The sequence below is a fragment of the Exophiala bonariae genome, assembly GCF_035927105.1.
Source record: "Exophiala bonariae strain CCFEE 5792 chromosome Unknown scaffold_1, whole genome shotgun sequence".
NCBI classification, from domain to species: Eukaryota; Fungi; Ascomycota; class Eurotiomycetes; order Chaetothyriales; family Herpotrichiellaceae; genus Exophiala; species Exophiala bonariae.
Window position 1 is genome coordinate 1,087,560 of NW_027042476.1, and position 18,009 is coordinate 1,105,568.

Below are 18,009 nucleotides of genomic sequence, written 5' to 3' on the forward strand. Positions count from 1 at the left end.
GGCCTGTAGTATTGGCGACGGATGTTTCGAGGCTCTGCTGTAGCGTACCCAGTGCTGGAAAGCGATCAGCAGCCCGCGTGCAAGCCACCGTTTTGGCGTCGTGCAGGAGGGGGAATCTTGACTGGAGTATGGGAAATCAGACACGAGGCCACAGATGAACGCCGGTGTAAAAGGCCATGTGCGGGAAAACGCAATTGTGGCCCTGAAGCAGGTGTGACTGGATCCATTCTCACCATATCCAAGGTCATGGGTGATTAGTGCTGGATGGATATGGCAAGCGGTAGAGAAAGAGGCTTAGTAGGTCAAACCTAAGCCCGGGAAGGCGCGATGGCAGTCTGACAAGAATAAATCCAGAAAGCCGGTGCTTGATGTCGGGGGAAGGAGAGTCAGACGAGAAAGCCCACGGAGCTTGGGTGTTGTACCTGGTCCGGAATAGCTAGCGTACAAGACCATCCAACTCGAATGGATCATGGTTAAACCACTCAACCCAAATTTGAGGCTACACAGTTAAGCTTCGGCAGCCTCCAGGTTGTCAGTCTCAATCCGGACAGCTGAAGTGCCCCGAGGCCACAAGCATGCCAGTCTGCGGCAGGAACACACGCTGTGGGGACAGTTTTTGGCAACGGCGTCAGTTCGACAATGCAGCTGAACTTTCCACTGTATCCTCATTCGCTTACGCTATTTTCATTCACCTCGCTTCTGTTCTTTTGCAAGGATGTCTTCCTGCACCTAGTCTCTCCGTCATGTTGCATGGAGAACTGAATGTCAAGAGGTCCAGGGCTACTTCTCCTGTCTTGGTTGACAAGTCACAGCTAGGGAATAGATGCTTCTCGATCTACCTCATTCGCTACCCATCTTTCCAGCCTCAACAAGCCACTGAAAGCCACGGCACCTCAACCTCGATGTTCAGACTCGTCACGCCTGAGGCACGAATCTTTCGGAACCTTCAACGCCCTATCACTCCAGCACATTGAAAGACGGATTCTGGTGGATCTCATGCGTCACTCCTTAGATCCCACAATATCTTTTTGGGTATCCATACGCACGGCAAGTCAGCTCCCTCAGCCTGCACAACATCACCCATCCACTAGCCGTGGCCCCCATACTTCTTCGACAAAATGTTCTTCCGTTACCAGAGCTGAGCAGCAAAACATATCCTTGTCCAGCGTGGTTGTGAACAGGAAACCTCTCGGCTCTTCGTTTTAATGGTGAATGAAATTTCAGCGTTTTTCCTTCTCCAGCACGCTAGGCTCAATCACGCTCAGCAATGGCTTGAAGTCGCTCTTCAATCTCATCTTCAGTTAACGTCCGGAACTCTCGTTCTACCCCTTCGCTTCCATCAGCCTTGGGTCCACCCACAATGCCAATCTCCAGTTCACCCTTCTTGAAGTCAACGCTTAGCACCGTGCTAAGTGTGCCGATGCCTAATTCGACAACCTCCTCCCAGCTTCCAGGGGCAGCATCTTTGTTCTTCAGCTTCTTCTCGAGATGGTTGAGCGCCTCCTGTTGTTTAGGCCCGGAAGCTGTTGCTTTGTAGCCAACGTAGTAACCGGCAGGATCACACTTGTATAATTGGGGGCCAAACTCGTCGTCGACCGACACCAATGTTGTTGCCACACCCAGTGGTCTCATGTAGGCCTAGGACTGTGTCAGCAATGCTTCAACCCATCAGGTACTGTATGTGGGCCTACTCTTTGAGTGTAGACTTGGTTGATGTTTGCTAGACGTTTGGCCAGAACGTCACACGGCATCTCATAGCCATTCTTGTATCTGAATTCTGCAGCCTCGCCTCGAGCACGATCTACTGAGGCTCTTGCGTCTGCTATTGAACCAGTCATGACGCAGCCGACTGAAGATGAGATCTTGAAGACGTGGGAGACGGAGGAAGGATCGATGAGCTTGTCCTGTGAAATCTGACTTAGCCACGGTATGGTAAGCCGGCTTTGGAATGGGTGCAACTAACAGGCACTTTCTTTTGTGAGAGTACGACCGCACATGACTTGCCTCTCACTCCAACCGATGTAATGTTTGCAGCTGTGATGGCCTTGAAGGCATATTCTGTAATTGGACATTAGTATCTTGTATAAGGCTTTTATTTGGTGCTGGTTGTGGTTGGGATACCGAGACGAAGGTCGCAGTGGGAGCCGTCAACGACAGGAGGACCACCAAATCTTGGGGCTCGAGGAACATACCGACTTGATATAAACGACCTTGATCTGAAAAGATTGTGATGTGCCGATCATAACCCGCGCTCCCTGTATTGAGATCTGGTCAGCTCGGTGTTCCCGATCCAGCTGGGAAACGGAGGGCAAAAGTACGGACCAGACATCTTGGACCAACTTCAACCGAGGCACCTTGGACCAATTATGCACTGTAATGGATGATGATGAGACCTTGAAGGGATTATAGCTCGAAATCGAGAGACTTTTGTTGTCAGAGGATCCAGAGTGCAAGTGGGAGGATGGCTGATAGTTTATGATATTTGGAAAGGCCATTACGCGGTTCGCGATGCCTGCAGGTGCAGCACTGCAATTGCAAAAGTGCATTTGGGCACGCTGTACTTGGCCGAAATTGAAGCAAGCTAAGCCTCACGGGGAGAGACCTGCACCGCCACTTGTGGCACAACGAAATCTTTCCAATAATTTTTGTCAAATTGATTGGCATTGGTTGGTCGTCCTGAAACCTCAGCTTCGATGAATATCTTGTTCGCCAGTGCGAAACAAGGTTTGCCATCACGTCGGTAGCTTGCAATATTTTAGTGGACAAGCCAGGCAGTTGAAATTGATATCCAAGATGGCATCAGCATCTGTGCCAGCTTGGAAACGACTCGGTCTGAAACTCAAATACGCTGACCAGGATGCTCCAGTCAACAGTAAGCCCAGTGATCTGGTCAAAACTGCTTTAGTTCGTGGGAAGGAGACTACAAGCTCGCCTCTAGAGGCTCGAAGAGAACCTTCACAGCCATTGAAGAAAAAGCGAAAGACCGAAAAGCATGTCGCCCCAACCACCCAAGGCCAAGAGTCTGATATACTTTTGGACCAGAAGTCAGCTTCATCTGTAGCCCGTGACCATAAAAACGGCTCAAGGGTGAAGAAGCAAGTCTCCTTCTCATCCGATACGAAGGCATTAGATTCGCCAAAACCTCAGAGTCCCGCAGATAGTGCTGGCCTCCAAAAGCCAAAGTCAAAGCCAAAGTCCAAAATCAAGTCAAAGTCAAAGGTTGCGAAGCATCAGCCCGTACGGCATCAGACTCACCCGGCTCTAGAGTATCTAAACCAATATCACAGCGCACGATCATCATGGAAGTTCAGCAAAAACCGAGAGACCTGGCTCCTGAAGCATATCTTTTCAGTGAACGACGTTCCTCGTACATACGAGATTCCTCTAGCCAGATATATTCACGGCTTGCAGGGGGCAAATGCACGACAGAGATTGAGGTCTGAGAGCGAGAAGGAATTGAACAACGAAACTAGTTCTACGAATGGAGAGACTGGTACACAACGGGATACGAATAAAGATGAAGAATATCAAATGCGATTCCTTCAAGATCTGGAAGAAGACGATGGAAAGAGCGCAGTGGAAAGCATTGGCGAACATGGCGAATACACACGTTGGATTCAACGACAACCTCGGGCGAAGCTCGTCCTCTTGGCTCTGGGTTCGCCTATAGCAAGCACGACAACAAACCGACTGACCTCGTCTGCTTCGAACACCAAAGAGAAGAAGAGAAAGAACAGAACGAATGTCATCGAGTACGACAGCTCGAGCTCTAGTAGCAGTGACAGCGACAGCAATAGCGACGATGATGACACCAGCAGCGATGACACCAGCAGCGAGGAGGATGATACTAGCAGCAGCGGCGAAGATTCATCCGACGATTAAGTTGGTTTGAACAACTTACAGATGATATTACTTGCATGTCATCTGCACCTATTTTAGCAATGAAATTCACAAACTAAGAGGCTGGTAGTAAGCAACCACGGTGTTACATCGATCTTGTCCCTTTGAGGCTTTGTCCGAGGGACATCAGTATGCTCAAGATATGAGTTTCTCTTTGTTGCCAATGTGGAAATCTTGTGAGGTGTCGCCTAAGATATACATTGAGGAGCAAACATTCATTGGACAAGAATTGAGATGTGGACCCTTGGACCGACCAAAGTTATACTGAATCTCAGTATGAGGTACTCGGTATCCGTACGTGAGTATTTAATGATATTTGAACCTAGTTGCTTGCCGCCTCAGTTTCAAACCGTGAGACAGATCGAGTAGAGGTAATATTGGCAGGCTGTATGGCCAACCTGGAAGTTTCATATTGGGTGCCCAAAGCGCCTTGGTTGCTCCGCGACGAGAGCAGACACAACTTGAGTGTGGGACTTTTAAGAGGTAGAGACTTGGCAAGTGGGAGCCGGCGGGTGGAGTCGCCACCAACTTGAACAGGAACAGGAACAGGAACCTGGCCATGTGACTCGTGACCTGAGCCCACTCCTCCGTACCTACAGTTACGGCGGCAGCTGGTGGGTGGCTGGCACCCCAGAGCTTTCCCTTCGTCATCCCGTCATCCCTCTTACTCCGATAGTGGTTGCCTGCACCCCCAAACGTACTAACCTTCTCGTCTTCGTCAACACCCTTCCTCCTTCTTATCATCCTTCTCTCCATCATCCCAATTGCTGCATCTTCAAGCAGCCTGGTCTTGTATCTCCCCTTTCTTCTTATTACTACTCGGTGATTGTGACGATGAAGAACAACGTTGCCATCGCAGCAGCTGCGCTGCTCGGTGCCGCCAACGCAGGCATGCATCGGATGAAGCTGCAAAAGGTGCCTCTGGAGGAACAGCTCGTAAGTTGGCAATTTCAGGAGTATCAATTCTTCAAGGCGCTAATTAAGACCTGTCAGACCGCTGCCAACATTGGCGACCATATGAATGCTCTTCGCCATAAATACAGCCAACCCCAGACAGTAATGGGTGGTGCATCGGAAGATATCTTCAGACATACCTCAATTGATCTTGAGAAGGGGCCCCATGATGTTCCCGTTGAAAACTTCTTGAATGCACAATGTAAAGAATACTCCCTGCGGCTATCTGCACTATGATATTGATGATGATGATTAGACTTCAGCACGATCGCCATCGGAACGCCACCCCAAGAATTCAAGGTCGTCCTTGATACTGGCAGTTCCAACCTCTGGGTTCCAAGCTCAGAGTGTGGCTCAATCGCCTGCTACCTGCATCAGAAGTATGACTCATCTTCATCTTCAACCTACAAGAAGAATGGATCAGAATTTGGCATTCGCTATGGATCTGGTGAAGTGTCTGGTTTCATCTCCAAAGACGTTCTCCGTATTGGAGACTTGAAGATCAAGGACCAGCTTTTCGGAGAAACGACCAACGAACCTGGACTTGCCTTTGCCTTTGGTCGTTTTGACGGTATCCTTGGACTGGGTTATGATACCATTTCAGTCAATCATATCCCTCCCCCATTCTACAACATGGTCGATCAAGGACTCCTCGACGAACCAGTCTTTGCCTTCTACCTCGGAAACACCGATGACGGAACCGAGTCAGAGGCCACCTTTGGTGGAATTGACAGTTCCCACTACACTGGCAAGCTGGTCAAGATTCCCCTCCGTCGCAAGGCTTATTGGGAGGTAAATCTCGACTCAATCACCTTCGGCAAGGAAACCGCGGATCTCGATAACACCGGTGTGATCCTTGATACTGGCACCTCGTTAATTGCCCTTCCATCCACTCTAGCTGAGTTGCTCAACAAGGAAATTGGAGCCAAGAAGGGATTCAATGGCCAATACACAGTCGAATGTGACAAGCGTGACTCTCTTCCTGACATCAGCTTTTCTCTCAGCGGATACGACTTTGAGATCACAGCATATGACTATATTCTGGAGGTTCAAGGCTCATGCATTTCTAGCTTCATGGGCATGGATTTCCCAGCTCCCACAGGGCCCCTTGCTATCCTTGGTGATAGGTCAGTCTTTCTCCTTTGTATTTGTGAACGTTCTTCTTGCTAACCCGCACAAGCTTCTTGCGAAAATGGTACAGTGTCTATGACCTCGGCAGCAACTCTGTCGCTTTGGCCAAAGCCAAATAGAAGTTTACTCGGCTGTACTCAGGTTGAGGCAAATATGTCACAATAGCTCAAAGTTGTTTTTCGTAGCAAGGAAGTTCGTCATCGCCGCCCGCAGAGGAGTCTCTCCAAAAGCCAAAATGTCCGAACCGTTAGTTTTGAGTTGTGGCCCTTTTATGTACTTAAGCTCGCTTTGATTGCCCCTCGTTGGCACAATATATCTGAGCAGACTGCTCCCATTAGCAATGTAACAATTGCAAACTGAACCGGCGATGCATATCATTGTGAATTGGACTAGACGACCGTCTAATAGTGGCGTGGTTTTACCATGACCTTGCTCGCAATCTCGTCTCGTGACCACAAGACATGGCTCCAACAGAGGGAGCAACGACTAACAAATCGCTCCTCCCTTTCCTCGCTCCTGCCTCAGTGTTCTGCAGTGACGGCAACAAGCGGGGCTAATGCATCTGCCAAGCCGATTAGTGCCAGGACCTGTTAAGCATAAGAGCTTCCGTCTCCTCACTGCTCAGCTTGAGTGTTCCAGTTCGCCAGTTCGCTTGTCAAGAATTGGAGTGTGAATTCCATCCAAAGTCACGATCCTCTCACAGAACCAGAACCACTGCAATCCATACCTGTGTTTCCTTTCGGCCACATACCACTTCACCGTCCACGGCATACCCCTACGCATATTTACGCGTACCTCGCCCTTGGTTTACCTCCCCCAACCTACCCACACTAAAGCACCCATTGCTCGGAGTACGGATACTCCACGCCCACTCTGCACCCGTCGTGGTTGATCCCAAGAACCGACATCACTTATACTACAGCCCGCCGTGTGTATAGCATTTGCAGCCACAGTGCTTGCTTACTTCGATCCGGCATCATTGTCACAATTCGTACTTCTGGAATCCGATGCAAACACGTCTGATCCGGTCTAAACATCCTACCGGACCCATCTACTCCTAATTCCTTTCCTACCCAGCAGCTACTCGTTGGCCTTCTCTCCAACATTTATTTCCTCCTCGCTTCACGCTCACGTTTCTCCGACTCGCTTCCGTAACCACGACCGCAACACCCGCACAGCAGCGAAATAAACACCACCACTCCGGGAATCCTTGTTCTCTCTCTCTACATGATCCAGTCAATGTCCTTGACTGCCCCAACACGTTCGGAATGCTATTGCGATTACCCAAAAACCTTCACTATCCTCTCACCATCACAAAAATTGAGAAACATGTAGGAGATTCTGTTTCTCTCAATGACGACCTATTGCTCTACTCCTACACCACAAAGGTCACGGTTGGCACTCGGTATGGCGATGAGGAAACTGAAGTCGACAAGAAATTCGTCGCTCGCTTTCCTAGTACCCTCCAGGGCTCAATCAAGGGATGGAGAGTCTGGGAGGGAGATGTCTTGACACAACCGTGAGTCTATCATAATTTTGGCGCAGGCAGCACTAAAAACCTTCAGAGCAGATATCTGTGAAATCGAGGAGGAATGTCCTCATACCGTCCATTTCCTAGGCATGTGCACCAACTGCGGAAGAGATATGACGACGTAAGTTCTGCGATATGTCCAGTGTCCCTTCGCTAGTTGCTAATCCCCCTCGAGTGTCCAAGCAGGTAGCGAGACTACAGACGCCGATCGAGCACCCATTCGCATGGCACACGATACTCCCCATCTGACCATCAGCAAAGAAGAGGCCAACAGTGTTGACGAGGAAGCTAAACGCCGTCTTCTATCGTCGAGAAAGCTGTCTCTTGTCGTTGATCTGGATCAGACCATCATACATGCAGCTGTCGATCCGACGATAGCTGAATGGCAGAAGGACAAGGACAACCCGAATTATGAAGCTGTCAAAGATGTCCGCGCGTTCCAACTCATTGATGATGGTCCGGGAATGAGAGGTTGTTGGTACTACATCAAGCTGCGGCCAGGGCTCGCAGAGTTTCTTGAGAACGTCGCACAACTTTTTGAGCTTCACATCTACACCATGGGAACTCGACAGTATGCTCAGCAGATTGCCAACATTGTTGACCCAGACCGCAGATATTTTGGTGACCGGATACTGAGTCGTGATGAGAGTGGCAGCATGGTGGCCAAGAACCTCGAACGCCTCTTTCCTGTGGACACCAAAATGGTAGTCATCATTGACGATAGAGGTGATGTATGGAAGTGGACCTCGAATCTGATCAGGGTGACACCCTTTGATTTCTTCGTTGGTATTGGAGACATCAATTCGAGCTTCTTGCCAAAGAAACAAGAAATTCAAAGCACGCCCAAACTGGAAAGCGATGATGTCGTTACCAATGGAACAGATCAGATTGAAGAAGACTCCCACCAAACCTCCAATGGCGTTGGTGCTTCAACGGTCCTGGCTGAAGACGCTTCATCTGCTCTAGAACAATTAATGGCCATGAGTGGAAGCGATGATCCAGTTGTGCGCGAATTGCAGACGAAGGGCCAAGAGGAAATCATCACTTCGCAACTTTCGGACAAGCCACTGCTAAAGATGCAATTGGAGCAAGATGAGAAGGATCAAGCCGAGGCAGTCGCTAACGGAGATGCTCAGGCCTCCCAATCTACAGACTCTGATTCGAGTGACTCGTCAGAATCGTCTGAGACCACCCCTACAGCAAGGCCCAAGCCACGGCATAGCATTTTGAAGAACGACGATGAAGAACTGATCCATCTCGAATCAGCCTTGACAGCTGTACACTCTGCATTTTTTGCGGAATATGATCGAAAGAGACTAGGGGGCAAAGGCGGTCGGGTTGCAGAACTTATTGGGAAACGCAAGCCACCTCTACCCAACAATGATGAAGAAGATAGCACAGCTGTGGACCTCTTACTGGTACCCGACGTCAAAAAGCTGATGCCTCTAATGAAGCAACGTATCCTCTCAAGCGTCAAGATCGTATTCAGTGGGGTACTCCCCTTAGGAACCGATGTCCAAAATGCCGACATCAGTATCTGGGCGAAGAGCTTTGGTGCATCCATCACGGACAAAATCACCCGGGATGTGACGCATGTTATCGCAGTACGCCCAGGGACCGCCAAAGTTAAGCAAGCTGTGAAACGTGGAATCAAGGTTGTAGGTACTCCTTGGTTGATTGAATCGATGCAGCAGTGGCGCAAGCTAGACGAACGTCCCTACCTCCTGGAAGGTGTGGGTAAACAGAAGCTCGAACCGGCCAGTGAAATGGGGGATGACATGGAAAAGTCCAATGCATCTTCGCGTAACTTTCTCCTCAGCTCTTCTGACGGAGAGTCAACTGGACTTGAAACCGAAGATGATCAACCATCCAAAAAGAAACTCAAGTTAGACATCTCATCCTCGGCAAATGTCGAAAATGGTCAGGAAGACGAATTTGTTGATGACGGTAGCCCGCTGACCATTGACCGAGACGAATGGGCCGATATTGATGCCGAACTCAAGGAATTCATGGGAAGCGAAGTCGATAGTGAAAGCGATACAGACTCTGTAGGGTCAGCTCTGAGTTTTAGGGAAAGACGAGCTGCAAAGAGGAGAAGAGATGACTTCGAGGCCGAAGACAGCAATATCGATGATTCACCCAAGTCAAAGCGGAAGGTGACTGGCAGCGGACTCAAGTCAGTCCACAACATCGACAGCCAACGAAACTCCGAGGCAGGCAATACACCCAGTGAGCGCGAGACAGAAGAACAGATCAAGCGTGAACAGGCGAAAGTCGAGGCTGTCGAAGAAAACGAGCTTGCTGATGAAGAAGACTCAGATGACGAGCTAGCCAGAGAACTTGAACGAGAACTTGACGAGGCTGACGCCGAGTTGGAGACGTCGAGAATCCTGGGCTGACACACTGGTCTTTGTTGGCGAACTCAGGGGGTCATGTTGCTTGATTCGATTCTAGTTCTGTGTGTGTATTACGATCCATGCAGCAAGGCGTCGGCAGGTCAAGCAATTTTTGCATAGCGTATGAGTTGCTTTTTCAGCATGGCATGGCATCAACGACTCCAGGATATCAATCCAGAACCAGTCTTGGAGTATTTAAGCAATAGTTGGTATGACACAAAGACGGTTGAACCAAATTTGTCTCAAGGGTCAGTAATTCGCCAGTAACATGAATCGTTCGACTCATTTCCTACGAAGCGGGTAATATAGGAAGCATCATACTTACCTCCGGAGGAAATTTCGCGCAAGAGCTCGCACTCGGGCTACCTTTCCATGGGGTACTGATCATTGACTCTACCCATAAGTTCAAGTAAACAGGCTCGGAGTGCGGCGACAATGACAGTGCAACAACAAGGCAACAAGCACTTCTCAACGCTCAACCGTGACGAGGTTTAGAACTCAGTGAGCTACGTTAGCCCGCCTCCTGAGATGAGAGCGAGGTAGTATCTAATTGTTGAGGGACAGCTCTTGGTCATCACACCCTCCCTCTCCGGTCCATCAAATTTTCTAAACACTTTAGTCCTTCAATTGCCCTTCTGCCATGCCCAGTGCCTCGCAACTTCCACGCACTGAGAGGAGAAAGTTGTATACAACAACTGAACAGAAGAATCTGTCCAAAAGAAGATTTGGAGCTCCTGTCATGCGCTCTCCGTTGGGGGCCATTTCAAGCCATCCCACCGTTTATTCGTCTCACCGGCCAGTGCCCGGGTCGTGGAGGCTCTGGCTCCGTAAATCCACGGATCAGTCATCAAGGACACGAAATTTCTTTGCCTTAATGGTCTGTTCCGTGGCATCAGGACTTTGGAAAGAGCATGGGTTAACGCAAGACATGTCCAATTGTACCAATCTGGTTGTCCGGATTTCTGCCACCAACGGCTTCATGCCGCGCAGACCTTTCCAATCTCGCCCCTGAACACCTTCGCAATCGCAAGAGTGTTTTTAACAGAGCCTGTTGATTCGATGGCTTTGTCCGTAGAATTTAAGCTCTATTCGATCTCGCTTGAATGAACGCCCGAGAACTAACCATGGCTTTGCTGCACCTTTAGCTTGGGGTGAAATCTCGTTTCCTTTCCCTCATCTCTTCTCACAGTCTCGATGATTATCACCCAGATGAACTATCAACGCTGCATCGATGGCAACGTCATTCGGCGGGCCGATACACATAGACTCGAGACCATGGCTAGAGGTCAACAGACGGCGTCGTGATCACGGCGATCGCGACCACAACCGCAGACATGGTGTCTTAGATGAGCCAGAGAAGCTCACGGATCATCACCAGAGCGACAATGATATCTACCATGATCGACTTCAGCGTGACCATCGCTCGGACCCGACGCAGATCATTCAATCAAGTGCTTCCTCGGGTGTGAAACATGCCAGTGTCTTCATAGGATTCTCCCTACCAGTAATCATGCTCGTCGTGGTCATAAACTCTCCCCAACTTTACAATTTCCATTCAGAGTATTGGAACAGCATGTTCAATCACTGCAACTTCAACGGAGTCTTCACGCCGCTCGATAATCCCTCAATGAGCCAGTGGAACCCGTCTGGGCTATTCTATATTACCATGACATGGGGTCAAATGTCCTTTCCGATTGCGAAATTCATCGACGTTGTTTGGGACAACATAGCTGGCAGGGCAGTACAAGCGATCCTTGCGTGGATTACCTACAGGGTTTCATCACAGTATCTGTCGTTGGCAATGCAAGATGCCCCGGTCTCTTACTCCACCTACGAAGCATTGGCATTTGCACCGCCTACGTTCATTCGGACCATGGGATTGGCCAGAGATCTTCTGACCAGGCGCGGAGCACTGGCACGACTGATCAGTGTCTGGATTGTGTTGAGCTCGATGTTTGTCATCAGCTTCTCCTCTTGGGCCACGGCAATGACGGGCTACAGCAGTATCTACTATGCCGTGATGGAGACGTATGATGGTGAGCTCGTGAAGTGGGACAATTTCCAAGTTGTGCATTTTGCCATCGCCGATGCATGGAGAATAGGCGAACCATCCCAAGTTCTCATAACGACCGGGAGAGAGTGCGTTGCCCAAGGGTTTCTCCCTGAAGATGGTGAGGACGATGAAGGAAGCGTAAAAGATACCACCGATGATGATGGGCCTTGGGAGTACGTGCCTGGCAACTGTTCATTGTTCTGGCGGACTGTTCAATGTGAGATTACTAGCTGAAGACACTATCAGAGATGCTGACTACCAAACAGACGTGAACAACTATGGTCTTAGCGCGAAAAAAGTCCTCCCAAGCGTGTTCAACATGGATGATCTTCAACACAACTTGAGCTCTCCAACACTCAACATCACAACTTCTTATCCCAGTTCTTCACTTGGAATTTTAGCAGGATATCTTGAGGATATAACGAATGGCAAGCATACCTCCAAGCTGCATTATGTTCAAGATATACAACCGTCAACATTCTGGACGTATCGAAATGAAACATATTCTTGGGATTACATGCTCGATCATACGTCTTGTCGATATAGCGAACACCATAGTTGGGGCTTTTCATTCCTCATACTTTTCATCACGTCACTATTACTCTGTATATGGTCAATCGGAACATATGCTTTATGGCTTTATATCCAATTGTATGATCAAAAACAGAAGAGTCGACACAGTCAAAAAACGTTTGGAATTTACAGCGCAAGCGTGGACTTGGCACATGCCTTGAAAAACGATTTCGGCAACGAGGAAGTCCAGCCAGCCATGAGGGAGTCGGATATTCGATCTTTGATTCGACGCAGGGGGGAGGCGACACTCACTGGTGTCCAAAGCCCTCCGACAATGAACTCGGCAAACATGCAGGAGGCAGCCAAGACGTTGCAGTCTAGCGGACCGTATTTTGAAGGAAATAGTCACCCTATGGCTCCTGACAACAGGTATTCAAAGCGGCCCTGGAACAACATCAGGTCATTACTATGGCCAAAGCCACTCGCACTCTCGCATACTCTGCCCTACCAAACCACATCTTCCTCACAAGCGCATATTATCCACTCATCGGGTGCTGAACCACCATTCACGAAAGCATCAAGCCTCTCGTCGACCACGAATCCATCGACGAACTTCGATTTCAGCCCTACGATCCCATCTCCGGATGCTCCCGGAGCAACCTCTCGGACGAATGCGATTGCGAAGGGCATAAGAAACAGCGGCAGATCCTGGTCTCCTCTTCCTAATAACCAGGTCGGTGAAGGGGTGGAGTCAACTTTCTTCGAATTTAAACGCGATCTTGGTGACGACTGATTGAGTGAAGAGGCAGCCTCGCTTCTTTTCGCGCGATTAGATGTTCTCTGGGTATGCAGCCTGTCTTCTCTTTGTTTCCTGGACGATGTATTACTACCGATCGAGATTAAAGTGAGCTGGAAGTTTGGTGGTGACCTTTTCTTTCTGTTAGATGGTCGGCGATGCTTCAGTGGTGCCTCTTGGCTGTATCAGAATGACTTTTATGACTTGCAACGACGCGTAACTTCTTCCAGGAGAAATAACTCACATGAACAATCCGAGATGATTCGATTCTTGTTCAACATGTTTCAGGCGAACTGCCATGTTCCGGGGGAAAAGCATTGCAGGCGTAATTACTTCCAATTGTCTCCTTTCCGTGCTCGGACTGAGAATGCTGACGGTAGACTATTGCTTTCCTGACCGTGGAAGATCCGGCTGTTTGCCGGTCTTGGTTCCTCTGTTGTCTTGACTCGATCCAAGTCGACGGATGACCGCAGGGGCACAGTCGATGCTCGTCATAGAAAGACGGTCGCCCGTCGGTTGAGCCATTCTCTAGCTAGTGTTATGAACTTGTGATTGTCAAACAACAACGAAGAGATGAGAACATCACGTCAAGTTTGGATGGGGGCTTTGAGGAAATACACACTATGTATGTAGTGCTCGATTTCAAGTCATCGGCGTCATCATCATCATCATTATTATTGCTCTCATGCTTTGGTCGTGGAGCTATTTAGGTCTCTCTCCATTGACGTGTTCGCCTCGGACGAAGGGACCGTTGCCTCACGAGCTTTCCTCTCATGCTCGCGCTTCTCCCGAGCACGCCTTGCTTGGTGCCTCCTCACATTTACGGGCTGGTATACCTCGTTGAAGTTCATGACTACGCCTAAAAATCGCAGGTCGACATCTGGCTGGTGGGCCAAGTCGTACAGGAGCATGCTGAGGCGAGATCGGAATTCCGCCGAGAGATTGATCTGCCGTGAGCGTAGTGAGTTGAGATGTGATTCGTCATCTCCCAGACCGAGAGACAGGATCGGTTGGGCTGAAGGGGAGTCATTTGCTTCGGGAAGAAGGGGTCCTGACTTCAGCGCTTTGGTTGCTGTCGTTGAACTGGGTGTGCTAGCCCGAGAATCTCCGGCGAGATCTTTCTCCGTAATACCCCAACGTCCCTGCGCCGTCCGTTGCTCGATTTTGGCACTGAACTGCTGGCGTCGAGTATACTCAGCAACACTGTACGAGTATAGAGAATCAATGACCTCGCGATAATTGAGCATACATTTGAGGATATGATGCACCTGCACAACGAGGCTGTCTTCCTGTAGACCTGTCACTGGATGTCGTTGTTGGCCAATCAGTCCCTTTTTCGTGATATTGTTCAGGTAGGTGGTGTGCGCCTCGATCAAGTCGTCGAGGGTGGCTTCCGGCTTCTTGATAGCCTCCTCAAGCTTTTCCCAGCTAGCTTCGACTACCTCAAACAAGAGATAGTATTGAAGCTGGTTGACAAAATGTACCATCTCAGCAATTACACACCTCGAACGTTTCCAGTCGTTGCCCAGCTTGTCACTAACAGCAGCAAGTACACCTCGATCGCCTGTCATGCATCGCTTGCAGGTTGAACTCAGAGAGAACTCGACTCTTTTAATCCTCCACAGTAAGTTGAATATCTTCAAATACTGAGTATTGGCCCATTGTGTGATGACCACATCACAAGGTGCACTAATTTTGTACTCTAGCGTAAAGCAATCCCAACCGATCTCCCCACTGGACAATTCAAGCATGCGAGCATCGAGTCGCCTGAGAACCTCAGAGTCATCATACTGAGCATTGGAATGTCGAATGGCATGTTCAAGCTGTGAAGTGAGATTATGTCGATACATGGAATTGACAGGACGGTCTAGATGTTGAGCCAACGACTCGATGAGCAATTCGAAGAAGTCGCCCTGGGCAAATAACATGTACTTCCTAATGGCCGTCAGATGCGTGAACAAGCCGAATTTTGTTGACATCAAACTGGTCAATCGCGACATTGTGGTCCGGTAAGCCACATCAATGGAGAGCGACAGATTGGCGGTGTTTGTATCATCTAGAGATTTCGAGTTCGACTTTGAATACTGGATGACCCAATCAGAATCACCACAGTTATGTCGGATGAAATTCAGTGATTTCCCAATCAGAAAGACCTTTCTTGCAAAATCAGATGAGATGATGGAGGGAACCATAGCTGACTCAAGCTTATACTTCTCCTCCCACACCGATGTGGCAATATGCCGATGATCTACTAGTGGCTGGGAATTTGGATCTGGTTCGGTAATGAAGAACTCATGGTAAGGGTCGATCAACTCTCCATCATAAATCCAATGCTTCAACATCTCGTAAAAGGGCCGGGCGACGTTGGAGAGAAGCCTTTCTGCGAAAGATGCCACGAACGGGTCTCCGTGGGACGAAGACAAAGAATGTATAAGGGAGATCAGTTGACCTCCACGCTTGATTTTAGATTCCTCCACAATCAATTTCATCAATCTTAAACCCATGGTCGCATCCCGAGTCCATATGAGGCACCGCTTTAAGGTTACACCGGTTTTTTGAATGGTTATACGGTCCTTTCCACTGTCGATAGTAGCCAGGGCTTGTCTTATCTCCGTTTCTAAAGAAGCAACCAGACTCAGATATGATCTCAACTCATTGTTGATTGCAGAGCGAAGACTCTGGTCGATAAGGCCTCCGTCTCGTCCCCCCGCGTACTCGGCGAGGCCACGATACAAGAGACACGGCTCTGCCAATGCATGAAGCAGAGATAGTATGGGAATCGGCAAGGTTGCCGGAAGACTCAATGAAGTCGCACTGACAAATTCTAGATGAGCGGATGAGACCCCCTGTAGGTTGAAAGGGAGATCCCGTAGCAATTCGACTTCGGAGGGCGAGATGATTTGTGGTGGCTTGTTGGCAGTCAGAGGTTGCGATGTTATTCTTGTTTTGCTGGGCGTTGTCTGCTGTTGCTGTTGCTGTCTCTGGATGTCTTCATTCTCGTCCTTGGCGTGTTGTTTAGCATTTGGCTTCGGGTTGCCATCTCTTCTCGGCAATGGAAGAGGCGTTGCAGGCTCTGACCTTTGGCGTTGATCTTCTTGGGAAGGAAAAGGCGGCTCAGAGGAGAGGGTATGCCGGCGTGGTACGTTTCTGACTTCATCCGACTCTGCAATTGGAGAGCGCTCGTGTACGTCCAGGGTTGTATGATCTGACAGTTTGTAAAGCAGATAGAGGATTGCCCATTTTTGATTAAGAACCGGTATGGCTAGCAGCCTTGAATAGAGGTTGCTGAACCTTGCAGCCTTTTCTGGAGAAGCATTTTCACGTAGCAACTTTCTCTTGATCAAGTCGGAGGCTTGATTTGTGTCTGGAGGGAGACGAGCGTTCCCATTGTGCACCAATGCTTTGGCATTCTGGATAGCTCTTTCGATTTGGAACTCGGTGTCGGTATCGTCCTGTTCCGGACTTAGAGGTGGGATGAGGCTCTCGAACAGCGTGGTCAGAGTACCGTCAATGCGAGTCAATCTCGGATCAGCCATGGACAAGGCGAGGGTGTCGAGGGTATTAGTGGCATGACACAGTCGCGGCAAGAAGGCTGGAAGACTGGACAGGAATCTGAAACCAGGGTGATCATGAGCAGTGACACAGTTGTGGCATATAGCGGTGCTGTCCCCATCCGGAGGGTCAGGGTTGAATAGGGTGTAGATAGCCTGGTGCCGGTGTTGACTTCAGACGCGTTTCTCGTGACTTTCTGGCGTGGCGGTGGTGAGGGGAGGTGCTCAAAGGAGTTTAGTTAACGAGGGCCACGCCAAGGAAATCCAAACGGTGCCTGTGGTCACGGGTCGGACCTCGTATATAATTCGAGACACCAATTAAGGAAAGGGGTACCACCTGGGCAGTCGAAATGATGTACAGGTGGTTCTGCAGTTGCTGCATGTGATAGTAAAATTCTCAAAGATGGAATCTTTAGGCGTAGGCATGGGCAATTATTGACGAAATCATACCATTTCTTCCGGGTAACGCCCCCTCCGAGCCTCGCTTGTACCTGCGGATCATGAACCCCGTGGCGTGAATCTAGTCTCGGGGTTCTTGTGTTCCATGTTTCATTCTCTTCTCAAACCCTCTTTGAAACCGGTCTACGTGCTTCCAGGCGATCGTAGATGGTCTCTCAATCATCACTTACCACAATGTCCAATCACAGGCACCCCATTGTACAGTCAGCATCGGCAAGCAACCATCAGCCCTGTCGATTACTTGCATGAGAGGAAGGATGAGCCTAAGATGACCTTATCAAATAGCCATCACAGGAAACCATCGGGCATGTCTGTGTCAGATCGAGCGCCCTTGGACCTCAATGCGACATTTGGTTCGGCATCTGCGCGCTCCGATTGACTTTCCAATCTGGTCTCCATGCCTGAGCAATGTAGTTCAATACATCAGGGCAAGATAAGTACTACGATCTACGGCAACTACGAGCACGAATCGTAAGTCGTGATACCCAAATCCAAGACAATTCGTTGTGTGGCGGTCACGTTGCCGCCCAATACCAACTCGCAGTCACACGAGAATATCAATCGTCGTGGAACAGCTACCTAGGTACCTCGCAACGGTGGCTTCCCTGTCAGATTCGGTCTTGTGCCCGATCCTGTCCTTCGTACTTATATTCATCTACTCGCCAGTAGCCAGCTCATCACACTCCTCAAGCAAAGCTTTTCATTCATTTCCTATACAGGAACGA

The 18,009-nt window shown here is 49.4% G+C and overlaps 6 protein-coding genes across 6 annotated transcripts; 4 read left to right on the forward strand and 2 right to left on the reverse strand.

The window, feature by feature from the left end:
• Positions 1 to 1,251: 1,251 nt before the first annotated feature.
• LTR84_000386 (uncharacterized protein) lies at positions 1,252 to 2,329 on the reverse strand (the record flags this gene model as incomplete). Its single annotated transcript, XM_064844017.1, has 5 exons — positions 1,252 to 1,638; positions 1,692 to 1,904; positions 1,964 to 2,058; positions 2,193 to 2,255; positions 2,323 to 2,329. The coding sequence occupies 5 exons, from the start codon at positions 2,327 to 2,329 to the stop codon at positions 1,252 to 1,254; spliced, it is 765 nt and encodes a 254-aa protein (XP_064711877.1).
• Positions 2,330 to 2,793: 464 nt separating this feature from the next.
• On the forward strand, positions 2,794 to 3,882 carry LTR84_000387 (uncharacterized protein; the record flags this gene model as incomplete). Its single annotated transcript, XM_064844018.1, has 1 exon — positions 2,794 to 3,882. The coding sequence occupies one exon, from the start codon at positions 2,794 to 2,796 to the stop codon at positions 3,880 to 3,882; it is 1,089 nt and encodes a 362-aa protein (XP_064711878.1).
• Positions 3,883 to 4,959: 1,077 nt separating this feature from the next.
• PEP2_1 (Vacuolar protease A) lies at positions 4,960 to 6,104 on the forward strand (the record flags this gene model as incomplete). The annotated part of the gene is made up of 3 exons (XM_064844019.1): positions 4,960 to 5,056; positions 5,111 to 5,981; positions 6,035 to 6,104. The coding sequence occupies 3 exons, from the start codon at positions 4,960 to 4,962 to the stop codon at positions 6,102 to 6,104; spliced, it is 1,038 nt and encodes a 345-aa protein (XP_064711879.1).
• Positions 6,105 to 7,253: 1,149 nt separating this feature from the next.
• LTR84_000389 (uncharacterized protein) lies at positions 7,254 to 9,915 on the forward strand (the record flags this gene model as incomplete). The annotated part of the gene is made up of 3 exons (XM_064844020.1): positions 7,254 to 7,504; positions 7,551 to 7,637; positions 7,692 to 9,915. 3 exons carry the CDS (start codon positions 7,254 to 7,256, stop codon positions 9,913 to 9,915), a joined length of 2,562 nt encoding a protein of 853 aa, XP_064711880.1.
• A 1,228-nt stretch (positions 9,916 to 11,143) lies between these two features.
• LTR84_000390 (uncharacterized protein) lies at positions 11,144 to 13,271 on the forward strand (the record flags this gene model as incomplete). Its single annotated transcript, XM_064844021.1, has 2 exons — positions 11,144 to 12,182; positions 12,232 to 13,271. The coding sequence occupies 2 exons, from the start codon at positions 11,144 to 11,146 to the stop codon at positions 13,269 to 13,271; spliced, it is 2,079 nt and encodes a 692-aa protein (XP_064711881.1).
• Positions 13,272 to 13,957: 686 nt separating this feature from the next.
• Positions 13,958 to 16,810, reverse strand: LTR84_000391 (uncharacterized protein; the record flags this gene model as incomplete). Its single annotated transcript, XM_064844022.1, has 1 exon — positions 13,958 to 16,810. The coding sequence occupies one exon, from the start codon at positions 16,808 to 16,810 to the stop codon at positions 13,958 to 13,960; it is 2,853 nt and encodes a 950-aa protein (XP_064711882.1).
• Between the last annotated feature and the right edge of the window lie 1,199 nt (positions 16,811 to 18,009).